At 50.5% G+C, this 19,598-nt stretch overlaps 1 protein-coding gene across 1 annotated transcript in view; it reads right to left on the reverse strand.

The window, feature by feature from the left end:
* Positions 1–806: 806 nt before the first annotated feature.
* HS3ST4 (heparan sulfate-glucosamine 3-sulfotransferase 4) overlaps positions 807–19,598 on the reverse strand; it is a 43,011-nt gene continuing 24,219 nt past the window's right edge. Inside the window, exon 2 of the mRNA XM_065733034.1 lies at positions 807–2,111. Coding sequence (XP_065589106.1) covers positions 1,475–2,111 — 637 coding nt within the window. The 3' untranslated portion in view covers positions 807–1,474. The remainder of the gene's footprint in view (positions 2,112–19,598) is intronic.

Here is a 19,598-nt window from a genome sequence, read left to right on the forward strand (position 1 = left end):
TTTAATGTAATGAACCACATGACAGACCATGAAACCCGGAGCAGGTTCAGCTTTTTAGCAAATGTAACACTGATTTCATTTGGTCAGTTGGATCAACGGGGTTTTCTTCCCTCTTTAATCACAGTTGAGTCCTGGTCCTCCCAAAGCCACCTCACACTGCATCTCAGCTTCTCCCAAGGGCCCAGCACCGTGAGGCACCAGGAGCCGTGCAGCAGCCGCAGTCCTACAGGAGGACAGGAGCAACGCTTGAGCTAGAAATCACCCGTACAAGGGGAGCATTTCCACAGCAATAACTGTGCACTTTTTCTTTTGCTCTCTCTCCTGCTTTCCTCTCGATAACGGTCAGGGAAGCAGCAGCTGCTCCAAAGTGCTGCTGCCTTGCTCTCTGCTGGTCCCAGCGCGTGGCTCACAGCACGCTGCTGAGGATTCAGTTAAGATATGGGTTTGTTCCATAGCTTCTACCAGGATTTGCAAATTTGGCTAAGCGTATGACTCGGTCATTTCCACTCGAACACACACATATGTTTGCGGAGCAGTGCTCACCCTGGGAATTAATTGCTTTTTTGTAAGGGATTCAGAAGTAGAGATGAAGGCTGCTTCGGGACTTCACACAGCCCATTGGCAGCAGCCAGCAGCAGGAGCAGGTCCCGAGGTGCACGTGAGCCACAGTTCCAGGGCCATGGTGGGAGAGCTGCCCCCATGGCCGAGATCCCATGCAGAGAGCCTGGCCCCCAAGCAGTGCTCAGGATCTGCAGCGAGGCCCTGGGATGTGGGGGGAAGGCCCCGATTCTGGTCTCACTGAGCAGCCCTATAAATTAGAATGGTTCTCTCCCCATGCATCAGAATGGTTCTCTTCCATCAGTGGAGCTGCGGTCACCAGTGAGAGGAGAATCGTGCCCAGGTGTTGTGGCACTTGGTAAGTACGAGTTTTAGTGCAACAAGTAACTGGAACATCTGGTGCAAATTATGTTTCTGTACAGAGTTCCTTTGCAGCATAACTGGCTTTATTCCTTCCACACACAAATGCCAAGGTGCTTGTGAATGCACGGCCTGAATTCACCAGATCTCATGCTGCTGCGTGAGCAAAACTTTAAGCTAGGGCTAGGGAAATCAGACCTCCTGGTTTGCAGTGCTGCTGGGTTCTGCACGCTGCCTCCTGCTGCCACCTGCATGGCTCAGGGACACACCAGCAGCAGGACGTGGACAAGAAGCGCCCACCACCCACAGCTGCACTCCCACCACCTTCTCCTCCTGCCCATTCCCTGATCCCTCAGGAGGGAAGAGCCCAGGCACACCCTGGAGGTGACACGTCACCAAGGTTTCAGAGCTGGCCATGCTGTTCACCTCCAGCTGCAGCCCTGACCACGCAAGTGTTGTGCTTACAAGCCCGAGCCTTCAGCCCTGCGTGAGTTCTGGGTCTCTAACGATGATTCACATCTCAAAAGGAAAGAGCTCTCTTCCCAATTTCTTGGCTCTATTTCTCACTTTCTTCCCGCTCCCACTCGAAATCTTGGCCTGTCATTTGGTAAAACATGACATTGAATGGTTTGTAAAACTTCCGCAGTCTGTGGATGACGTCAGGGTCAATTTTGGGGTGAGTCCGACCCTTGGATTTGCCCAAGCACCGGGGAGCACTGCTGTCCTCCGGCTTCTTTAGGCAGGGGAACCCCTTGGTTTTATTAAAATAAAAATGTTTCTCTGTTACAATCCTCTTGAGGCCTAAGAAGTCCTGGACCTTGGCCATCTCTCCGGCTGGGTCTGTGATCAGCCTCTCACCGCTGACAAAGAGGATCTGGGAGAGGGGGAAGTACTGCAGCCAGTTCTCCAGGTGCAGCGCATAGATGCCGATGCGGATGGCACTCCAGGAAGCATCGATCAGCCCAAGGGTCCGGTTCTTGAAGGCCAACACCTCGAAGGTGGGGATCTCTGGCTTCTTGGAGAGCGTCTGCGTGTAGTCCGAGATGGCGCGGGTGACGGGGTTGCGCACCACCACGATCAGCTTGGTGTCCTTGGCCATGGAGTGGATGCGCCTCGGGGCCTCGTTGGTCACGAAGTAGCTGGGGGTCTTCTCCATGGTGATCTGACCATCCAGCGTCTTGGGCATCACGTCCCTGCACAGAAGCAGAGGGAGGGGGTCAGCAGCAGAGGGCGGACACCGGCGGCCCCTCCTGCCCCACAGTGGGGACATTACCCAACCCATGAGCCTGGGGACCAAAGTGCTTCTGGTTTTGTTTCCCCTCAGACCCCAGATACGGTGGGCGCCCAAAGTGTTAAATTAGCCTCGGTAATGCATTATACAGTCAGGTCGCCATAGGCATATGTAGACAAAAGTTAATTGACAATAAACCTGCACAATACCTGTCTGTTCGGCAAGCCATCTGCTTCCATTTGCTCAATTAAGTCTATTCACTTCAGAGCCTTGTACCAGAGTGGTGCAGTTAGGATTACACAAGACCTTTTTGTTATGATGACATGCTTTTAAATGTCTCAGCTAATAAAACTTAATACAGAATAAGATCCCCTGCTTCTAGTACAATAATTAAATTTATTTACTATCTTGTGTGTGAGAAAGAATGACTTTTCTTTTATCTCTAATTCACATGCTCTGTCAATAATTAATTGCTGCTGGGTTTTGAGCTTCCTGTGCAAGCACTTTTATTAGCCAAAAGGAATTTGCCTACCGGATAAATTAGCATGTAGCAAGACTTTCCTGGATAGCATATTACCATACTGTAAAATGAAACTGCAGCAAGATAGCAGCTATGTCTAAGAAAACAAAGAGGTAAATGCTTGTCCCAGTTGCCCCCATAGCAAGGCTGAAGATGTGAAGTGATGTCCCTGCAAGCATGCTGCAGCCCCTTCCCAGCCCCGGCAGCTGTCGCAGCCTCACTGTGCAAGCACTCAATACCACGGTGCGTATGCTTAAAGGTTTTACAGGCACAAGTATTGATCGCTTTTTAAGTGTGTTCCAACAATATTTTTTGTCTGAAGCTTTTCGAATACTTGTGCATATGCACACCCACACAAAGTGCAGTTTGTTTAACGTTGATGTTTGCTGATTTGTCCCGAGCATCTGCTGCCATGTGAGGATGCAGGAGGTGGGAGGATGCAGTGGGATGGGGAATGCAGCAGGCTATGAGGATGCAGCCTGGATGTGTGACCTGCCAGGTCCTGCAGTGTTGAGTGGGTATGAGGCAGCAGCATGGAGGGAAGTGCTCGGGGTCTTGCAGGATTATCCCTTCACATTCTCACTATTTTTAGTTCAAACAGATGCTGAGGAAACAATGTGAATGGCTGGGACTGGTTCTGTGAGAGCTCCTTGGGCACCAGCGACCGCAGTGATGCTGACGTCAAGCAGCAGAGCACTCAGAAGCAGTCAGTTCATGGCATTATGCAGCTGAGGGCTGCCAGCAGTGCTTTCTGCCAGATGAGGCCCAGCCACGTTTGTCTGTCACTGGGCCTCATGATTGTGCCTGCTGAATGCCAGCAGCTGTGCCTCATCCCATCCCATCCTGTCCCTGCAGCAGTCCCTGAGTGGCAGTGACCACAGCAGTGCCTCTCAAGGTGTTTTCCTTTAAGAAAAGCCAGAAGGGATTAAGAGGAAGACAGCAGCAGGAGACTGAGGATGCTGCACAACCACAGGGTGGCATTCCTGGAGGGATCCAGCACTCAGACCTAATGTTTCTGCAGGAAAGGAGCATGGCTCTGGTGTGACTCTACTTCCAGGCTGCAGCCCTTAGGATAGCACCTGCCACTGGCAGCCACATCAGCAGTGCCTGGCAGCAGTTTGCAGCCCAGGGAGATAACACTGCTCCAACAGACCAGAGCATGTCCAGAAGAGCCCACACCTGCAGGAGGGGCAGCAGCCAAATGGCACAGGAGTGGCTGAGCTGGGATCTGGGGGCAGCCTCAGGAACAGGGAGGGGACCAAGGGGAAGAACTGGAACCAGAGAATAAGGACTCTTCCAACCTTGTGAATTTGCCCAGGGCATTCCCACAACAGATTTCTATTGAACCATTAATTACCAAAATTGATGTGTTACTCTCCTGTTCCTTCCTCAACAAAATACTTATTTTATCATCATGTGCAGCTAGCAATCTCTCTGTGTTTCCTTTTTAACTGATTCTATCACAAGTTAACCACAGCCCACTGCTTCTGGCTGTTCTACGTACAGGGCAAATCAACTACAGCTGATCTGGGGGCAACTGGGGGACTGTGGCCAGGCAGTGGCTGGGAGGTGTCCTGCGTGGGTCCCCTGGCTTTGGCACTGGTCAGTAACAGAAGCAGCAGTGTGCAGAACTCCTACTATGGTGCAAATGGACTCAGACAAGTAGGGAGCCCCATTACCCCACGGTGTTCCGTTAACTCAAGACCCGTGCTGCAGCACTGCACACTTGTTTATGCTTTCTCAGACAGGATAAGCTGTTTTCCTATGCAATTGTCTGAGCATACGGAGGGGCCTGCACAGACAGACTTGGCTGCTCTAGGCTCCTCTGAGTCAGGCACGCTGGCAGCAAGCAGCAGCCTGTCAAATGTCAAAATGTGGCCATTATGAGATGTTAAAAGCTCTGTTGGCCCGGAAGCGACGGACGCTCAGACAATAGTGCTCGAGGGGCCCATTGCCCCCTCCTGGTGTGACCCTGGAGTGGCACAGGCAGAGCCCTCCCTGCCCACCCCGCTCTGCTGTGCAGCACAGAGCTGTGCGGCCCTGGGGAGCTCCCGGCGCTGCTTCACATCGCTCACGGCCGCTTGGCATCTCCTCTACAACACGAATCAGTCTGGCCACAACCACTAAATTATTGTTTCAGAGTAATACATCTTTGTATCTGGGCTCCTATCTGACAAGATGCTGTTCTGCAAATGTCTGTGGATGCTGAAACTAAAAGCTCTGAGAAGCGAGGGCTGGCTGGGCTCGGCACCCTGTGCTGATGCTGTGCAGCAGGACAGCAGGGGGCTGCTGACAGCACGAGCATTCTGAAGCCACTGCCACATTTGCCCAGGCTCTGGGGTACAGCACTAGATTTGTTTGCTTCATGTTACAGACTGTGACCATCATTTGTGGGTTCTTAGATGACAATACGTTAAAACAGACCAAAATTAATCTGAATTCAGAGGAAGCACTGCTGTTCTCCTGCACCCACGCCATCATTCCAGAGCATCCGCTGCCTGTGCCGCTGGGTGTCAGCCAGCAGAATTCCCACCCCCAGGCTCTGCGACGCAGTGGCAAAGCCCCTTTGTGGGCAGGTTTGTAAACAAGGATTTTTCTCCCCTCTGCTCTGGAGCCAGGAGGGAGCCTTAATATTCTACTTACTTTGCTCTTACTTTAAATTACGGTCTCGATAAACTATCACAAAACAAAACAAAAAGCCTCTAAGCTTTCTCTCCACAGCGAGGGTGCTCCAGACAGTACACTGGCAGCAAGTTACAGGGCAGGCACCCCTCAGCCCTGAGAGGGACCTGCAGCCCCCACTCCCCCCAGAGACCCTCCGTCTGCGGCACGGCGATGGGCACAAAGTGCATCTGCTCCCCCGTCCCCGGCGGTTGGTGGCAAAGAGCAGCGGTAAGCCCTCCTCGAAAAGCCTGCTGCAGTAATTGTTCTTAACTGCTGGCTTCAGAAAGCTCTTTATTTTCAAAGGATACATTTTATAAATTTGTGAATTTGCATGTTGCCAAAATCCCCTTGTGGTTTATTTAAATCCAGATTATCTTGTTTATTCCTTCAGTCACAGCTGTCATTTATCTCTGTGTAGGCAGCTTGTGCACGATGTTGCAGGTTTCCTGCAATCCCACTCAAAAGGAGTCTTTGTTAACGGCATTTTCGTGTTCCCAACAAGAGGAAAAAAAAGCTCACGGCAGCTCCCAGGGCTCAGAGGACTGCAGAGAAGGACACGGACCTGCACGGGGCTGTCCATGGCCAGGGGCTGCCACGGGGACACCTGCGCGTGGAGCTCATCTCCGCAGCTCCTCTGCACAGAGCAAACATCTGCTTTTGTCTTCCAAAAGACAAACACGAAGTCATTTTCCATTTTATTATTAACACATTCTGGTATAATTGCTTGAGCTGTCAACTGTGACCTGCCAGTAATTCAGCAGGCGTGGGACTTTCAAGGGGAGAGCGGCATTGCAACCGAGGGCTGCGGTGCGCATTAAAAGCAGAACCTATTTGCTGTAAGCCCCCAGGTCAAATCTCTTGTCGAATTCGTTCAAACATAAATTTACAGCTGAATTTACATAGGTTTAATGTTTTATAATCTTTTTTGGTCTGTGAATCTATATTCAAGACTGAGTGCATTAGCTTAGAAATATTGTGCTTAACACTGAAAATAATTTTAATCTCTCCAAAGTCCAATCCTCTGCACATCACTAAACCTCAGAATCCAATCCCTTCTAATAAGAGACACAAAACTTGCATCTGTCGCTGCCTAATAGATTCATGCTGCTCTAATTCAAATGGCTTGCACATGTGTTTTAATAAAAAGCATTCAACAAATCGCGAGGCGCTTTCAGAAAAGAGGGTGCTAGCACAGAGGGGGAAAAAACCATCCCTGCGAGATGCTCTGTGGCAGCTGCATGACCTGGGAGCCAATGTGAGAGAACAGGGAGACCCCAGCCCTGCACTGACAGCTCTGCTCCTGCGGATGTAATAAGGAGTGCCTGGGACTGTTGTTTTTTTTTGCAGACAACAAGCTGCTTTCCTTTGTCCCAGAGTTCATCCAGCCATGTGGTGCTCATGCAGAGTGTCCTCATGAGGGGCAGTTTGAGAGAGCCCATGTGTACAAGGACGAGTCCCTGTGCTCCCAAGCCTGAGGTTGCTCTCTTCACACCATTCGCTTCCCCACCAAGCCTCCAGCACCTCCTGGGCTGTGTGTTTCGGAGGCACCCAGGGCATTCCAGCACCACTCCCACCGTCCGAGCCCTCTCCTGTGCGACGGCGGCGGAGCGATGGAGAACGGACTCCCGTTGCCATAACAACGGAGGTGCTAACATCGTGTTGACTAACTGCAAGCCGATCTGATCAGAGAATGGAAGTATCGAGTTGCTATGGTAACCGAAATGCCAAATTTGAAATTGTGTCAATAGCAAAGTTATCAAAGAGGAACCAAATGTAAACAGCGGGGTCAGAGCCTGAGCCTGGCCCCGGGGCACTGCGCAGAGCCAGTGGGCACTGCGTGCTGCTGCCAGGCGGGGGGAGCTGCCCTCGGGGCCGTGCCCACACGCAGAGCACTGCCAGACCATCCCTGCATCTCTCGGTGGCAGAGGGCAATGACATTGGAGTGCAGGCTATTTCCAGTGCCACGGTTCATTGGCCAGCGCAGTCCAGAGCCCAACAGACGAAAGGAAACAAATTTTGTCTCCACAAAATGCAAAATCTTTAACAGCTCATTGGCTTGTGCTGGTGTTGGCCTGGACAAGGAGTGACTCCTGAGAGCCCACTGTTGATTCTGTCAGGAATTCAGAGGTTTTATAGGCATCGCTCGGGATCTCTACAGTACTTGTACCATCTTAATGGCTCTCACCACCAACAGAACTGAAAGCATCCCCCTGCACACTGGGAAGCAGCTGAACCCACTCCAGGAGACAGACAGTGCCTGGCTCCTCCTGGGAAGAGGATGCCGGGACTGTGAGAAAGGGATGTGAACCTCACCCAGGGACGTTCCTCTCCTCCTACCACTGAGCACCAAAATCAGTGGGCAGCTGGCTGAGAGCAGACAAAAATATAAATACACTCTGATTTCACCAGGACCATCTGGCTCATGCATGATAGGCGGTAAGGACACTATAATCGTGGAGCAGAGAACTAAGCTGATCCATTAAAGTCTTTTAAGCAGAAGCGACTATGGAACCCATATTAATCCAGTGATGCTTTATGAACAGACATCACAAGGTTAGATCCATTCAGTTGCAATTAAAAATAACCCTCTCTGTTCAGGCTGGCTTGGATAGCTATTACTGCCTTGTGTTCCTCAAAGACTCTTATGTATATAGATTGTTGATGTGAGCACAATGTAATCTGAAATTATGATCTTAATGCTAAATCTTGCTTTCTTCTGTTCTTTCCTCAAGTGGATCTCCTTGGGGACATGGCTGTTGCCTTGTTCTGAAATCCCTCGCCCATCTGACAGCACGGCTCACACAGAAATCACACAGTTTCAGCTGAGTGTTGCCACAATTTCATTGCCTTCCTAATGGAGAGTGCCCCCAGCTGCGGACCTCCTCACCAGAAGCCATGGCGAATGCCCAGGGGTCTGCTGTCTCCGTGAGCTGCCCAGCTTATGAACACTCACCAACATTCTGCACGCTGCTGGCAGATGCTTTGCAGAACCACTCAGCATCACTCAGCTTCAGCTGTGCAAAGCCATCTCAGTTCTGCAGATGAAGATGCACGTTTAGCACAACATTGTTTTATTGAGGATGAATGCGACCTGATCTCTCCAATTTTCATGTCTGACTTACTGTTGGTCACTGCTCAGTCATGAAGCAGGTAGTGAAGAAGCCTGGAAACACATATTGCAAACCCCACTGCAGCTGTAACTGTTTTGACTCTCACTGCGGTTCCCTACAGAAGTGCAGCAATGCGATTCGTGGGGAATGTGTCAGCACTGTCTATCAGATCTGATTACTGTATTAATCACAGCCATAGCAAAGAAGCACCAGTATGAATGCCCCCTCTTGCACATGCCACAAACACAGACTCTGCTGGAGGCGGATTTCCAAGTCAAGGTTATCTGCTGCGCTGGGTCTGGATCTGTGCTCTCCCTGTTAGATACAGGCCTCTCTTCAGTGCAAGTCCCCTCCATAACACCTCATCTGTTTTACATCATCACACAAGGAAGAGAGAAGACCTGGATGTTGATGATGTTCTCCCCGTGGTGGAGAAGGAAAGCAGCACAGACAGACAGCAGCACACAGCAGTGTCACCAACACTGACACCAACACCACTGAGCAACTCATTCCTCAGTAGGGCTCACAGAAAAGGATCAGGCCTTTGTGAGGCAAACCCCATGGGAAAATATTAGCTATGGAATGAGTAAACTGATACAAAGAAGTTTTGGGCTGCCAGAATCCCTGTCTTGGTCACTCCCCAGTATGAGAGTCCTCTGGGGTCGGGGTGCTCCTGCTCCTCCTCACTCCTGCTCCCCCATCTGCTCAGAAGACACACGTCCAAACTGCTCTGAATACTGATGCAACAAAACTGTGTAATTGAGATTTTTCCTATTTACCAGAGATGGGCTTTTCCTGAGAAGGAAGATCACGAAAGTAGAACATTAAGATGTATTAATATAGATCTATACACCATGGGGAATTACATCTTCTGGAAAATTTACTTCTACCAGGAAAAAAAAGATCCTGAAAATAATGGCTGCTTAAGTGCAAGCACTGCTGCTATATCATGCTAAAAGCTTTGCAGAGGAAAAAAAAAACAGTAAATAAATTCCACTTTTCAGATGTATCTGGATGTTATCCTAACACAGTGCCAGAGTAATAGGAGAGCCATCAACAACTAAAAGGATGGAATTGTGATGGAAGGACAACAAGAGCAGCAATATCTGCAGAAGAGGATGAATAACAGAAGTGATTGTACACGCCCTGTGCCAAGCTGTGCACGCTGATGAGCCACGCAGAAAGAAGGGCTCCCACTCCACTGACACAGAAAGGTTTGACACAAAACAGCTGCCAAATGCTGTCACAGGAGCACCAGGCTGTTCAGAGGCAGGGCAGGGGCATCTAGCTCTGTGCAATTACGGGTTTGATTTCTAGTTTAGGAGAGATGGATCTGTGCAGGCACAGCAATACTGAAGGCCCTGGCCATGTGGATGGCAGGACAGGCTCCTGCACTACAATGACCGAGGTAACAGCAGATGTGGAGAAGGCAGAGCCAGTCTCAAACCCTTCCATTTAAACACTGGGTGAAAAAAACCCTCCCCTCTTGCATTAACCTCTCACTAGTTTCAAAACAACTTTCCACTTGTTAATGTGCACAGGGAGGTGCACGCAGGCGCAGCACATCCAGCTTCCACAGCCATCACACCCCGGTCAGGAGACAAGTGAGCCCCACAGTGACTGAGTCCTCCCATAGCACTGCCAAGGATCGTACAGATCTGGGATTGCACTGCTCCCACCCGGGCACTGCTCTTCTGACCCACGAGAGAGCGATGCCAGCTGGGCTGCAGCCGAGTGCACAGCCATTGACGTGCTCGCGTGGATTATTTTGGGGTTTCAGCTCATTTATTATGTATGCAAAAATGATAATACACTGGCATCTGAATGTCTTTTAGGCATACAATATCCTTATTATTCAAAATGTTTTTCCCTCCATAATTGAATGGTTTACCTTATTATTACTTTATGTTAATGACCCAGCATTTCCATTTTTCTATAGGATGCTTAATTGTAAGCAAAGTGCAATCAGAATCAGAGATGCCATCTGTAATTGACAGCACCATAATAACAGCCAGCATCACAGGAACAAAGTACCAAAATAAATGGAAGCAGGGAGAAAGTCATTTCCAAAAATACTCATGGAGCTGTTCTTGGCCAGGACAGAAAGCCCCGTCCACACAGTATCTTCTCCCCAAGCAGTGACAGTTTGGGCATTAACGCAGATAGAGTGCTATTTATATCAGTTTGTACATTTAATCAGTTTTTTTGCAGTTTTCAGCGAGATGTGAACTATATCCCTGTCCAAGGCATTTGGTTCAAATCAGCTGAGACAGAGAATAATCAAGATTTATGATTCTCATTCTGACTCGGATCACACAGTCAGTGCGAATGGTGCAGCAGAGCTTCCTCCCCTCACTGGGCGACGTCCCCACACTGTCCTCACAGGAGCCATGTAACGTCCACCTCGGAACCTGTCAGAATGCTGCTGCATCTCTGACATCGGCGGCTCCGGGTTTCCCTCCTCCGCAGACATGCACAGACCCTTCCGAGTGAAGGGTGCTGGAGGGGCACTGCCACCAGGTTAGGGCTGGTTGGCTGAAATCAATAAAATCACACCTTGCAAAATAAAAGCGGTTTCATCTTGTTCTGCCTCTCAGCACAGCTTCGAGCAGCAAGAAGGTTGAATTGTCCGCGGTGCACCTGACCTCCCTCCCAAAAACTGGCTCTGCTGGGGGAGCAGTGCTGCGGGCTCTGCTCACACTGCTGCTGCCCAAAAATCTGCCCGTCCTGCTGCGAGGTGTGTGGGGTCTGCGGCAGGGATAGGCCCTGGGAAGGGCTCAGGATGCAGACAGGGCTGCCAGCGCTGCATCCCATTTCCAAGGGCTTAGCACTGCTCCAGGAAGCCGTTGTCTGGGCAGCACCGCGGAGCTGGGCTCCTGAGCATTACGGATAAAGGCCATCTCCTGTTGATGGTTCATGAAAACAGAGCACTGTAAGCCCAGCAAGCAGAGCTTGGCTGTGGCCGTGGATTCACCCGATGCATGGGGTGACAGCAGCTCTGTCTTAATTGTGGCAGGCAGTGAGTTTGGAAGGGGAGCACGGCTCATCTCTCCTCCTGAGGGCTTCAGGGGTGAGGCAGAGAAATAGTCTGGAAGGGAAAATAAATGCTGTTTACCTGCAACACTGAAGTCTCCATGTAGGGACTTTGTCAGTGCCGGTGCATGTTAACATTTTGGTTTCTTTAGGGTTTGCTCAGCCATTTCTTCCCATACGCACTGCGTGCAGCACAGCTCAGGCTTAGCCAGGATTCTGTCTTGAGTTCACACATGGAGTATAACATTCAAGTAGGTGGAAAAACAGACTGATTCCACTCCAGTCAATAGAGTAAACAACGCCTGGTTTGGATAAACAGAATTACCAGTGCTGAAGAGCCCTGGGCAGCACTGCATGCTCTGATTAGTATAAATGCTAAACACAAACCAATTAACACTAAGTCTGCTTATCTCTTGTTACTTAGTACTAAAATAAAGCCTAACACTAAATACACATATTGATTTAGCCATTAAATCTAACATCACTCAAAATAACTCATCAAATTATTGAGGGGGAATAAAGGAAATCACCTTAATTTTCAGAAGCTGCTCTATTACGAACAGTGACTTAATTGCTCCATCCAGCACAAGGAAGTTACTGCTGAAACTACCACAGAACGAACCTAGGGGAACCAGAGGCAGCGCAGCCATCTCTGCGCTGACTTTGCTGCGGAAGCACTTGGCACAGCAGCCTGGTGCTATGCTGGCAGGCTGCGGGTCCAGGATGCATGCTCTGCCATGATCAGGAACAGCATTACTCCTCTGGTGTCAAGACACAGGCTACGCACATTCATCAGCTCCTCTAAGAAGGAGTACAGGACTTAGTGCCCAGCAAATGGCACTAACTGCTGGTGACCCCTCGGGTTTGGCCAGGTGTCCCTCTGCAGACAAGGTTAATAGGATGTGAGAGGCCACAGCTGCCACAGAACCAAGTGAGGAGGACAGGTGAGGGACGGCAGCATTAATCAGCCGGGAGCAATGCAACAAATGGTTATCTCAAGCTGTTTGGAGACACGGATTAAAAATAAATCTCCCTGAGTTTAATATTCTGCCAGTCAGCTCCTTTTTGTAGGTGGAATCTATTAAAAATTATCTTCCTGCTAAAATGATAAAGTATTTTTGACATTCAACAGCTTGCTTCAAGCAAAATAAGCGCAATAAATACACGGGATGGCTAATTGGCTCCAGCACACCCAGCACCCTGCACAGGAACGCAGTGCCAGCCCCCTCCTCACCCCCACGTGGCTGCTCCAGCCTCTCCCCATAGCTCAGAACAGCCGGGGAGCTCCTGGAGCAGAAACACACTTTGAAGGCTTAGAGCAGCAATGGCAGTGAGGGAGGCACGTGCTGCAATTTTGTCTTGTTGCACTTTGTACTTTGAGGTACTTAGTTGGCTGTAAGATGGAGAAGGAACTGCTTGGCTATGTAGTCTTCTCAATAAAAATTAATGCTTTAACAAGAAGCCAAATAGCTACAGCTAATGTACTTCTGAATGAGATCTAAATTTTATTCATAAGCATCAGTGTCAGGACGAAAATAACAGTTTTATGGACACTGTGAGCATAAACAGCTCTGCTGATTCAAAAACAGAAACTGCACTTCTGAATGAATCAACTCATTCATTTGGAACAAAAGCATCGTTTTAAATACATGCCTCCAATAAAAGAGAAAGCCAGAGACGATATTCTTCTCGCAAGCCTGCTTCCAAGAAACGCTCTGCCGAGAAGGGAGCCCAGCTCCTGGCAAGGGGGTGGCAATGGGGAATGTGCTGGGAGAAGAGCAATGGGCCGTGATTATTTTGGATGGATTGCACCATGTTTAGGTATTTGTACAGACTCCTGAGGACCACTTGTTGAGATGATGAGATGGTGTGTGAGGGGCTGTGCAGAGCCTCCGAATGTGTGCTTACACAGGGATGAGCGTGGCTGCAAAGCCATCTGCATGGAAGGCTGTCACCATGCAGCTATGGTAAGAGGTGCAGCAAACACCAAAACACCTGTGTCTCTGAAGAAAAATAATACAAAGGAGATGAGCCTATATCTTGCCAACGTTTCCAGGCATTGCTGTACCTGATCTTTACGCCCTCTCTCCACCGGTGCTGTTGTTGTGCCTGTCCCTGTGCAGCACTGCTGCAGTGGCTCCGGGCAGGACTCTGCCATGCTGCAGCTGTGTCCCACTGTGCTCTGACCAGGGCCTGTGACATGCTGCAGGAAGGGCTCTTGAGCAGCACGGGCAGATTTTGGTGGGAATATTGATAGCACACTGGTATGCGCTCCTAGACCAACAAAGCAAGTCACAAATGCTTCAAAGGCACTAGTTAAAAATAGGGATGGTATTGGAAAATGTGGAGTGCGGTGTAGCTAACAACTCACTGATAAAAGATTTTTAGAAAAATGCGTCTTGGAGAATGTGCTCATTACAGACAGAAAAGTCAGAAAGATGTCAGAAAACAGTGGCATAAAGAAAGCTTCACAGACACGTCTGACAGGATGAGGAGATGACAGCATTCTGGACTGGTGGCAGCAGCTGCAGTGCCAACCAAAAGCCAAAACTGGGTTGAAAAACACATTGAATGTTGAGAGAAATGCGAGTGTATGACCTGAGACACTGAGCTGCATCTGGAGCAGCCTGCACAGAGCAGAGGCTAAAGAGGACACGGCTCAGCCAGGCACTGCCTTTCAGCTGGGAAAATGTCTTCAACCTGGTTATTTCTTGTGAGGAGACAACGTCAGACGTGCAGCCTGGGGGTCTGCAGTCTGCTCTCTGGGTTATTTAATGATGTTTTGGGGCTCTTAAAAGACAGGCTGAATTCTTTGCTCCTGTTCTGGGAAAACAAGTCAGGGAGTAATTGATCTTTTCCTAACGACCCCAGGCAGCAGGAGGCTGCTGGTAACAAGGCCTCTGGGTGCCACACCAAGCAGCCATGAAACGTGCAGCCCTGCTGCAGCTTCACCCCACAGCATCCCAGTCCAGGCCTGACCCCGCTGGGGTTCCTGCGCAGCAGCTGGTGATGTGTCCCAGGGACTGCTCCCTGCACACACCACACAGACCCAGAGCTTGTGGCAATCAGTGCTCCCTGGGCTGCTCTCGGGCACCTGGCTCAGTGGGGCTGCGAGCCACGCTCCCACCACCGCTGCATTTCCTGTAACTGGGGTAATATATCTGTGGCCACAAATGAAAGATCAATATTTATTTAACACACACACTACCCTTTGGAGACCCTTAATTGTAAATTAATCATCATTAACTGACAGTAATTGAACATGCTGAAAGCTACCATCGCAGCTCGTCCTGCAGCAGAGGCCCTGGGGCAGCCGTGCAGCAGAGGGATTGGTGGATGGGGCTCTGCAGGCTGCCAGCACACTGTGACAAGGGAATCATCCTGGGAGCACACACAGGGTGCCCCTCACTGCAGCACGGCCTCACAGCCTTTGGTGGGACACATTGGTGCTGTAACCACAGTCCCGCATCCCATTGGGAAAGGCAGAGCTCTTCTGTGCTGTCCCCAGAACTGGGCTGATGCAGTGGCATTGGCTTTGTCACAGTGGGAATCTGTGCCAAAACTGCAGAGATCTGAACAGAAAGAGACATTTGGAGAGTAGGGGCTGGGTGAATTGGGTGCGGGCTCACCTGCAGCTCTGGACATAGGGGGAGAGTAGCCTGGGGGGGTGGGGAAGACACAGGTCACTAGCAGAATTGTTCTGGGAACTGTCACCTTTCAGAGGAACTTTCCCATTGGAAGACTTCTAACACATTCATAAGACCTGTATTCTGGAGGTTTTAGAGCAGCTCTACCTGTATTTTCTGCTGTAACAGTGATTAAGCAATAAAATGTAACTCAGTCCATGGTGGAGAGCGCAGGAGCATGCAGCCGGTCTCCAGTACCAGCAGGCTGTGCAGAGCGAGCTGGCAGGAAGAAATGCAAATTCTCATTCTATAAGGACAACAGAGGCACGAATGCTGACTTTATTAAAATGCAGAATTATTTCAGGTCCCTTTGTTTAGCACAGAGCCCAGAGGTAATTTATGCGCAAGGATGGAGCAGCGAGGGCTGTGCTCAGCTGCCTGGTGCTGCCAGCATTCCTTGGCTCGCACTCTCGGTCTGAAGGCTTTCCAGAGCTGGAAGGAAGGCTGGGGAGTGCACAGCCTCCCTGCTTGTTCTTGCTGAAGAAGTTTTCTGGTCCCCACAACTCCTACATAAGGCTCCTGGGGACTGGGCCATGAACACAGAGGCTAATTAAGTGTTCACACTGCTGCAGCTGCTCTGCTGAGGCTCTGTGCCTGAGCCCCCCCTGCCTGCCCCAGAGCAGCAGCCCATGGCGTTAGGGCACTGCTGCATGGGAGATGCCATCTCTGGAGGCATGGCCTTAGGAAAATGTCTGGAGGGCAGAGGGGCAAGGGACAGCCAACTACTGTCCCTCAAGGCTGTGGTGGGATGGGGCTGTGTTCCCCAGAAACTGCAGGTACCTTCACATCATGGGATTATTCACAGCTCCTGGGTGCTTGATGGGTTTGGAGACCAGGACCTGACAGCTCCTAGCAGAACCAGGGGCTGTGTGCTCCTGCACTGCTTTGGCCTCTGCACTGAAGGAAAGCAGCAGGGGCTGGCAGCAATCCTTGTACCTGGCACGGAGAAGGCAATTCGTCTCTTACCATGAAACAATAACTGTTCAAGCAGTCCATATACTGAGGTCAGACCCCTGGGGGTCCCTGGGAAAAGTTCATACAGACATCCAAACCCTGGGACACTCCAGGACATCAGAATCCCTCTCAGCAGAGCTTGGTGGAGGTGAGCCTCAGGCGTCAGACACGTCCTACACTGCACACAGCCTGAACCAATTGCTAAAGCAAACATTGGCTCCTGGGATTTGTTGACAGGGAGGTTTATTGAGGTGAAGTCTTTGCATAGGGTTATGTGTTCTTGTTTATGAGGAGCTTAAACTATGTCCAAGATCACGCTAGATGAAATCCTTGACTTCCACTGCCATCCAGGAAGTCTCATCTAGGCCGATTTGCATTTCCATCTGCATACTAATGCCACACTTATAATCAGCAAGAAAACATTCCCAGCTCATTGGTCCAAATGTAAATGTCTGCAACGGAAAGTAAACACGGGAGAAAGCTTCCTGCCATTGTGATGCTCCGAACAAAAGCTCACCCGTGCCTGCACTTACAGGATTTGCTGCATCCTGACTGACAGAACATTAGGGGCTCTGCCACGTAATCCTGAGATCCGTACATTTGGCATCAGGATGTGCACTGCCGGAGCTGTGTTTTGAGAATATTACAGTGTGCTTGACACAAAGCCCAGCTTTGCTGAGCCACGTTTATGATCTGATAAAAGCTAATACGGCCAGGTGTGACAGGAAGGCAGAGAGCCTGCTATAAACAAGGCATGGGAGCAGGTGAATAAATCTGGGACTTCTGCTTCCATGCACGAGAGCTGTAGGTTAGAGCTGGAGGATAAGAGCCATGCTCTGCGTGACTCCAGGGCATAAATCACGGCCAATCACCATACACCACTCACTGGCCATCACTGCCTCTGGTAACAGACTCAGCTTTGGGAGTCAGAAGGAGAACCAAGGGTGCTATAAATGTGTGAAAGAGGGAGGATGGAAACCAGTCATCCCCTGAAGTGAGGCTATTCTTAGGTGGGTAAGTTGGACACAGTTCAGATGAACCCGCCTTTACCATTTAAATCTTTCTCCCTGTCACAGCACTGTGACAGAACTCTTCCATATGGCTGTGGGAGGGAAGGCTTCCACTGCCACCATCTGTGGGGCCCATGTGGCACTCAGGGCTGTACCACAGCACCCAGCACCCATCCACAGCACAAACAGAGCACGTCCCACCTGTGGCCACGTGGCTGCACCAGGACCCTGACATCAGCTTTGCTTTCGAAACTCCACCACTCTCCATTTCTCTGCTTTTTGATCTCTTCACCACACATGCTACCAATTACGATGCAAACTAATCATGTTAATTTCCATCTCCGTTAGCAAACAGCCAATAAAATTTCCTGCACTTGCCAAGAGAAGGAGGGACCCAGTGCTGCAGAGATCAAGTGCATCTCTGTGCTTTGGAGAGGGCTCAGTGCACAGCAACAAGGGAACACAGCCGGAAGGAGCAGGAGCAGTCCTGATGCCGTGTGGAAGGAAACAGCCACGGCCCCAGAAGACAATTAATTCCGTTCTGTGAGCAGCTTCATTCAAACCCAGAAAGCATCGTGGCCACACCGTCACCATCCCTGCCTGATGCAGACCCCATGACCCAGCTCAGCTCTGGTGCAGGGGATCCTCCTGGCTCCATGCCCACCCTGGTGCTGGGTGCCATGCACAGGGTGCCCAGGGCTGAGCCTGGAGGCTGCACTGCATTCCCATGGGTCATAAACAGCCATAGAGGAAACATCTCCCAGATGTACTTGAAAGTTTTCTGAAAGTTCCAGCAAATTGGGGTTATAATAAAACATGGCTGGGGTCAGCTTGTGCTGTGCCAGAGGCAGACATTGAGTCCAACCACAGCGCGTGGCATTACAAGGAAATTAATCACTCTTGCTAAGCTCCTTTCCTACCACTGTATTACAGCCATGCAGCCCTAATTGTGCTTGTTAAGTGGAGTGTCTTTCTTGTACTTGGTCCGGGCCGGTGCTATTTCAGATAAGACAGAGTCTGAATCAATTCTGTCTGGCAGGTGATGCACTTCACGTCAGCCCATTCCTGGGGCCTCAGGGCACTGCTGAATATTTGAAGTGCCCAACTTCTGTGCAGAGAACACGGAGAGAGAGTGCTCCTGCTCAGCAGTAAGGGTGTTTTTCCACAAATGAATGAACCACATGTCACTGGTGCTTCACAGACAGGCCCTCCTCTAGCCCCACGGTGGCTCTGCACCTGCTCTGCTGCCACCCCTTATCTGCACCATGCCCCCCATGCAGCTCCTGCTGGGAATTAGCCAGGTGCTAAGCGAAGTTCTCACTGCCAGGGAAGGTAAACTCTGACAGTGCCCACCCTTCCATTGGGGCCATCAGATCTGGCTGATTCCCTGCCCTCTGACAGCCTCTGTCTCTGGGTAGATGTACCTTCTTGTTGCTGTGCTTTGCATGGGACAAAGCTGTATGCACGTTTCACATCCCAGCATCGCAGGTAATCCCATTAGATGTTTCTGTGCTATCTGGCCAGTTGGTAACTGGCCTATGTAAGGACAAGATGCCTTTGCTGACTGCAGGTAGCAATGCTCAGCATGAACCTGCAGCCTTGCCATCCCAGTAGCCCAGAGGCGCTGAGCCACAATTTGGTGTTTGCCCACATTCTGGGCTATTTACTGTGCCCTGTAGCATGCAGAATTTGCAGGGAGCAGCCTTGGCTGTGGCACAGGGCCCAGGCAGGAGAGTGGGTTCTGATCACTGCTCTGCTGCATCCCAGGGCACCCAGCACAACTCCACTGCTGCTCACCCCCTCTCTGTCAATTAAACCTGCGACAAAGTGCCCCTCAACACGATGCCTTACTCCACGTTACCTCCAGAGAAGACATTGCCTTTGGAAGATGCAGTACTTTCCTCTGAGTCTATGCATTCCTGCATGTTAGCTAGCGTGCAATCAGAAATGCTGAGCTCAGCTTTCTGAATCTCAGGGTCTGACCACAGCATCCATCACTTCTCTTGGGGGGGTTACGCTGTAGCTGTGAGTCAGGAAAATGGCTGTGTCTGGTTTCCGGGACAGGGGTGGGAATGCCAAAGAGGTTTTACATCAGCTTCTGACCACAACATGTGCAGAGAGACGTGCTGCCCCAAGGGAACAGCAAACTGCTCTGATACAGGGATTAGGCTTCAGAATCCTCATCGGGGAAAAAACGTTTGCAGATCTCTGGGTACCTCCACCTCTTGTGAGAGCACACAGCCTGACAGGTGCTCACAGGTGCATGCAGGCAGAGCAGCGTGCCCAACCCCTCACTGCATCACCTCCCCCAGTCCCACAGCACTGCCCGATGCCAGGCGTGCCCCTCTCACAGCCCTGGCAGCTTACAGGTATCCATCCTCAGTGCATCACAAGGAGAGGCACAGCTCTGCCAGGCAAGAGCTCGGTGGCAGCCCACCGTTTTGACACGAATGTTTTAACACAGCAGCACTT

This window comes from Cyrtonyx montezumae, unplaced genomic scaffold (genome assembly GCF_038088225.1).
Source record: "Cyrtonyx montezumae isolate F1298 unplaced genomic scaffold, pur_monq_1.0 scaffold_16, whole genome shotgun sequence".
Taxonomy (NCBI): Eukaryota; Metazoa; Chordata; class Aves; order Galliformes; family Odontophoridae; genus Cyrtonyx; species Cyrtonyx montezumae.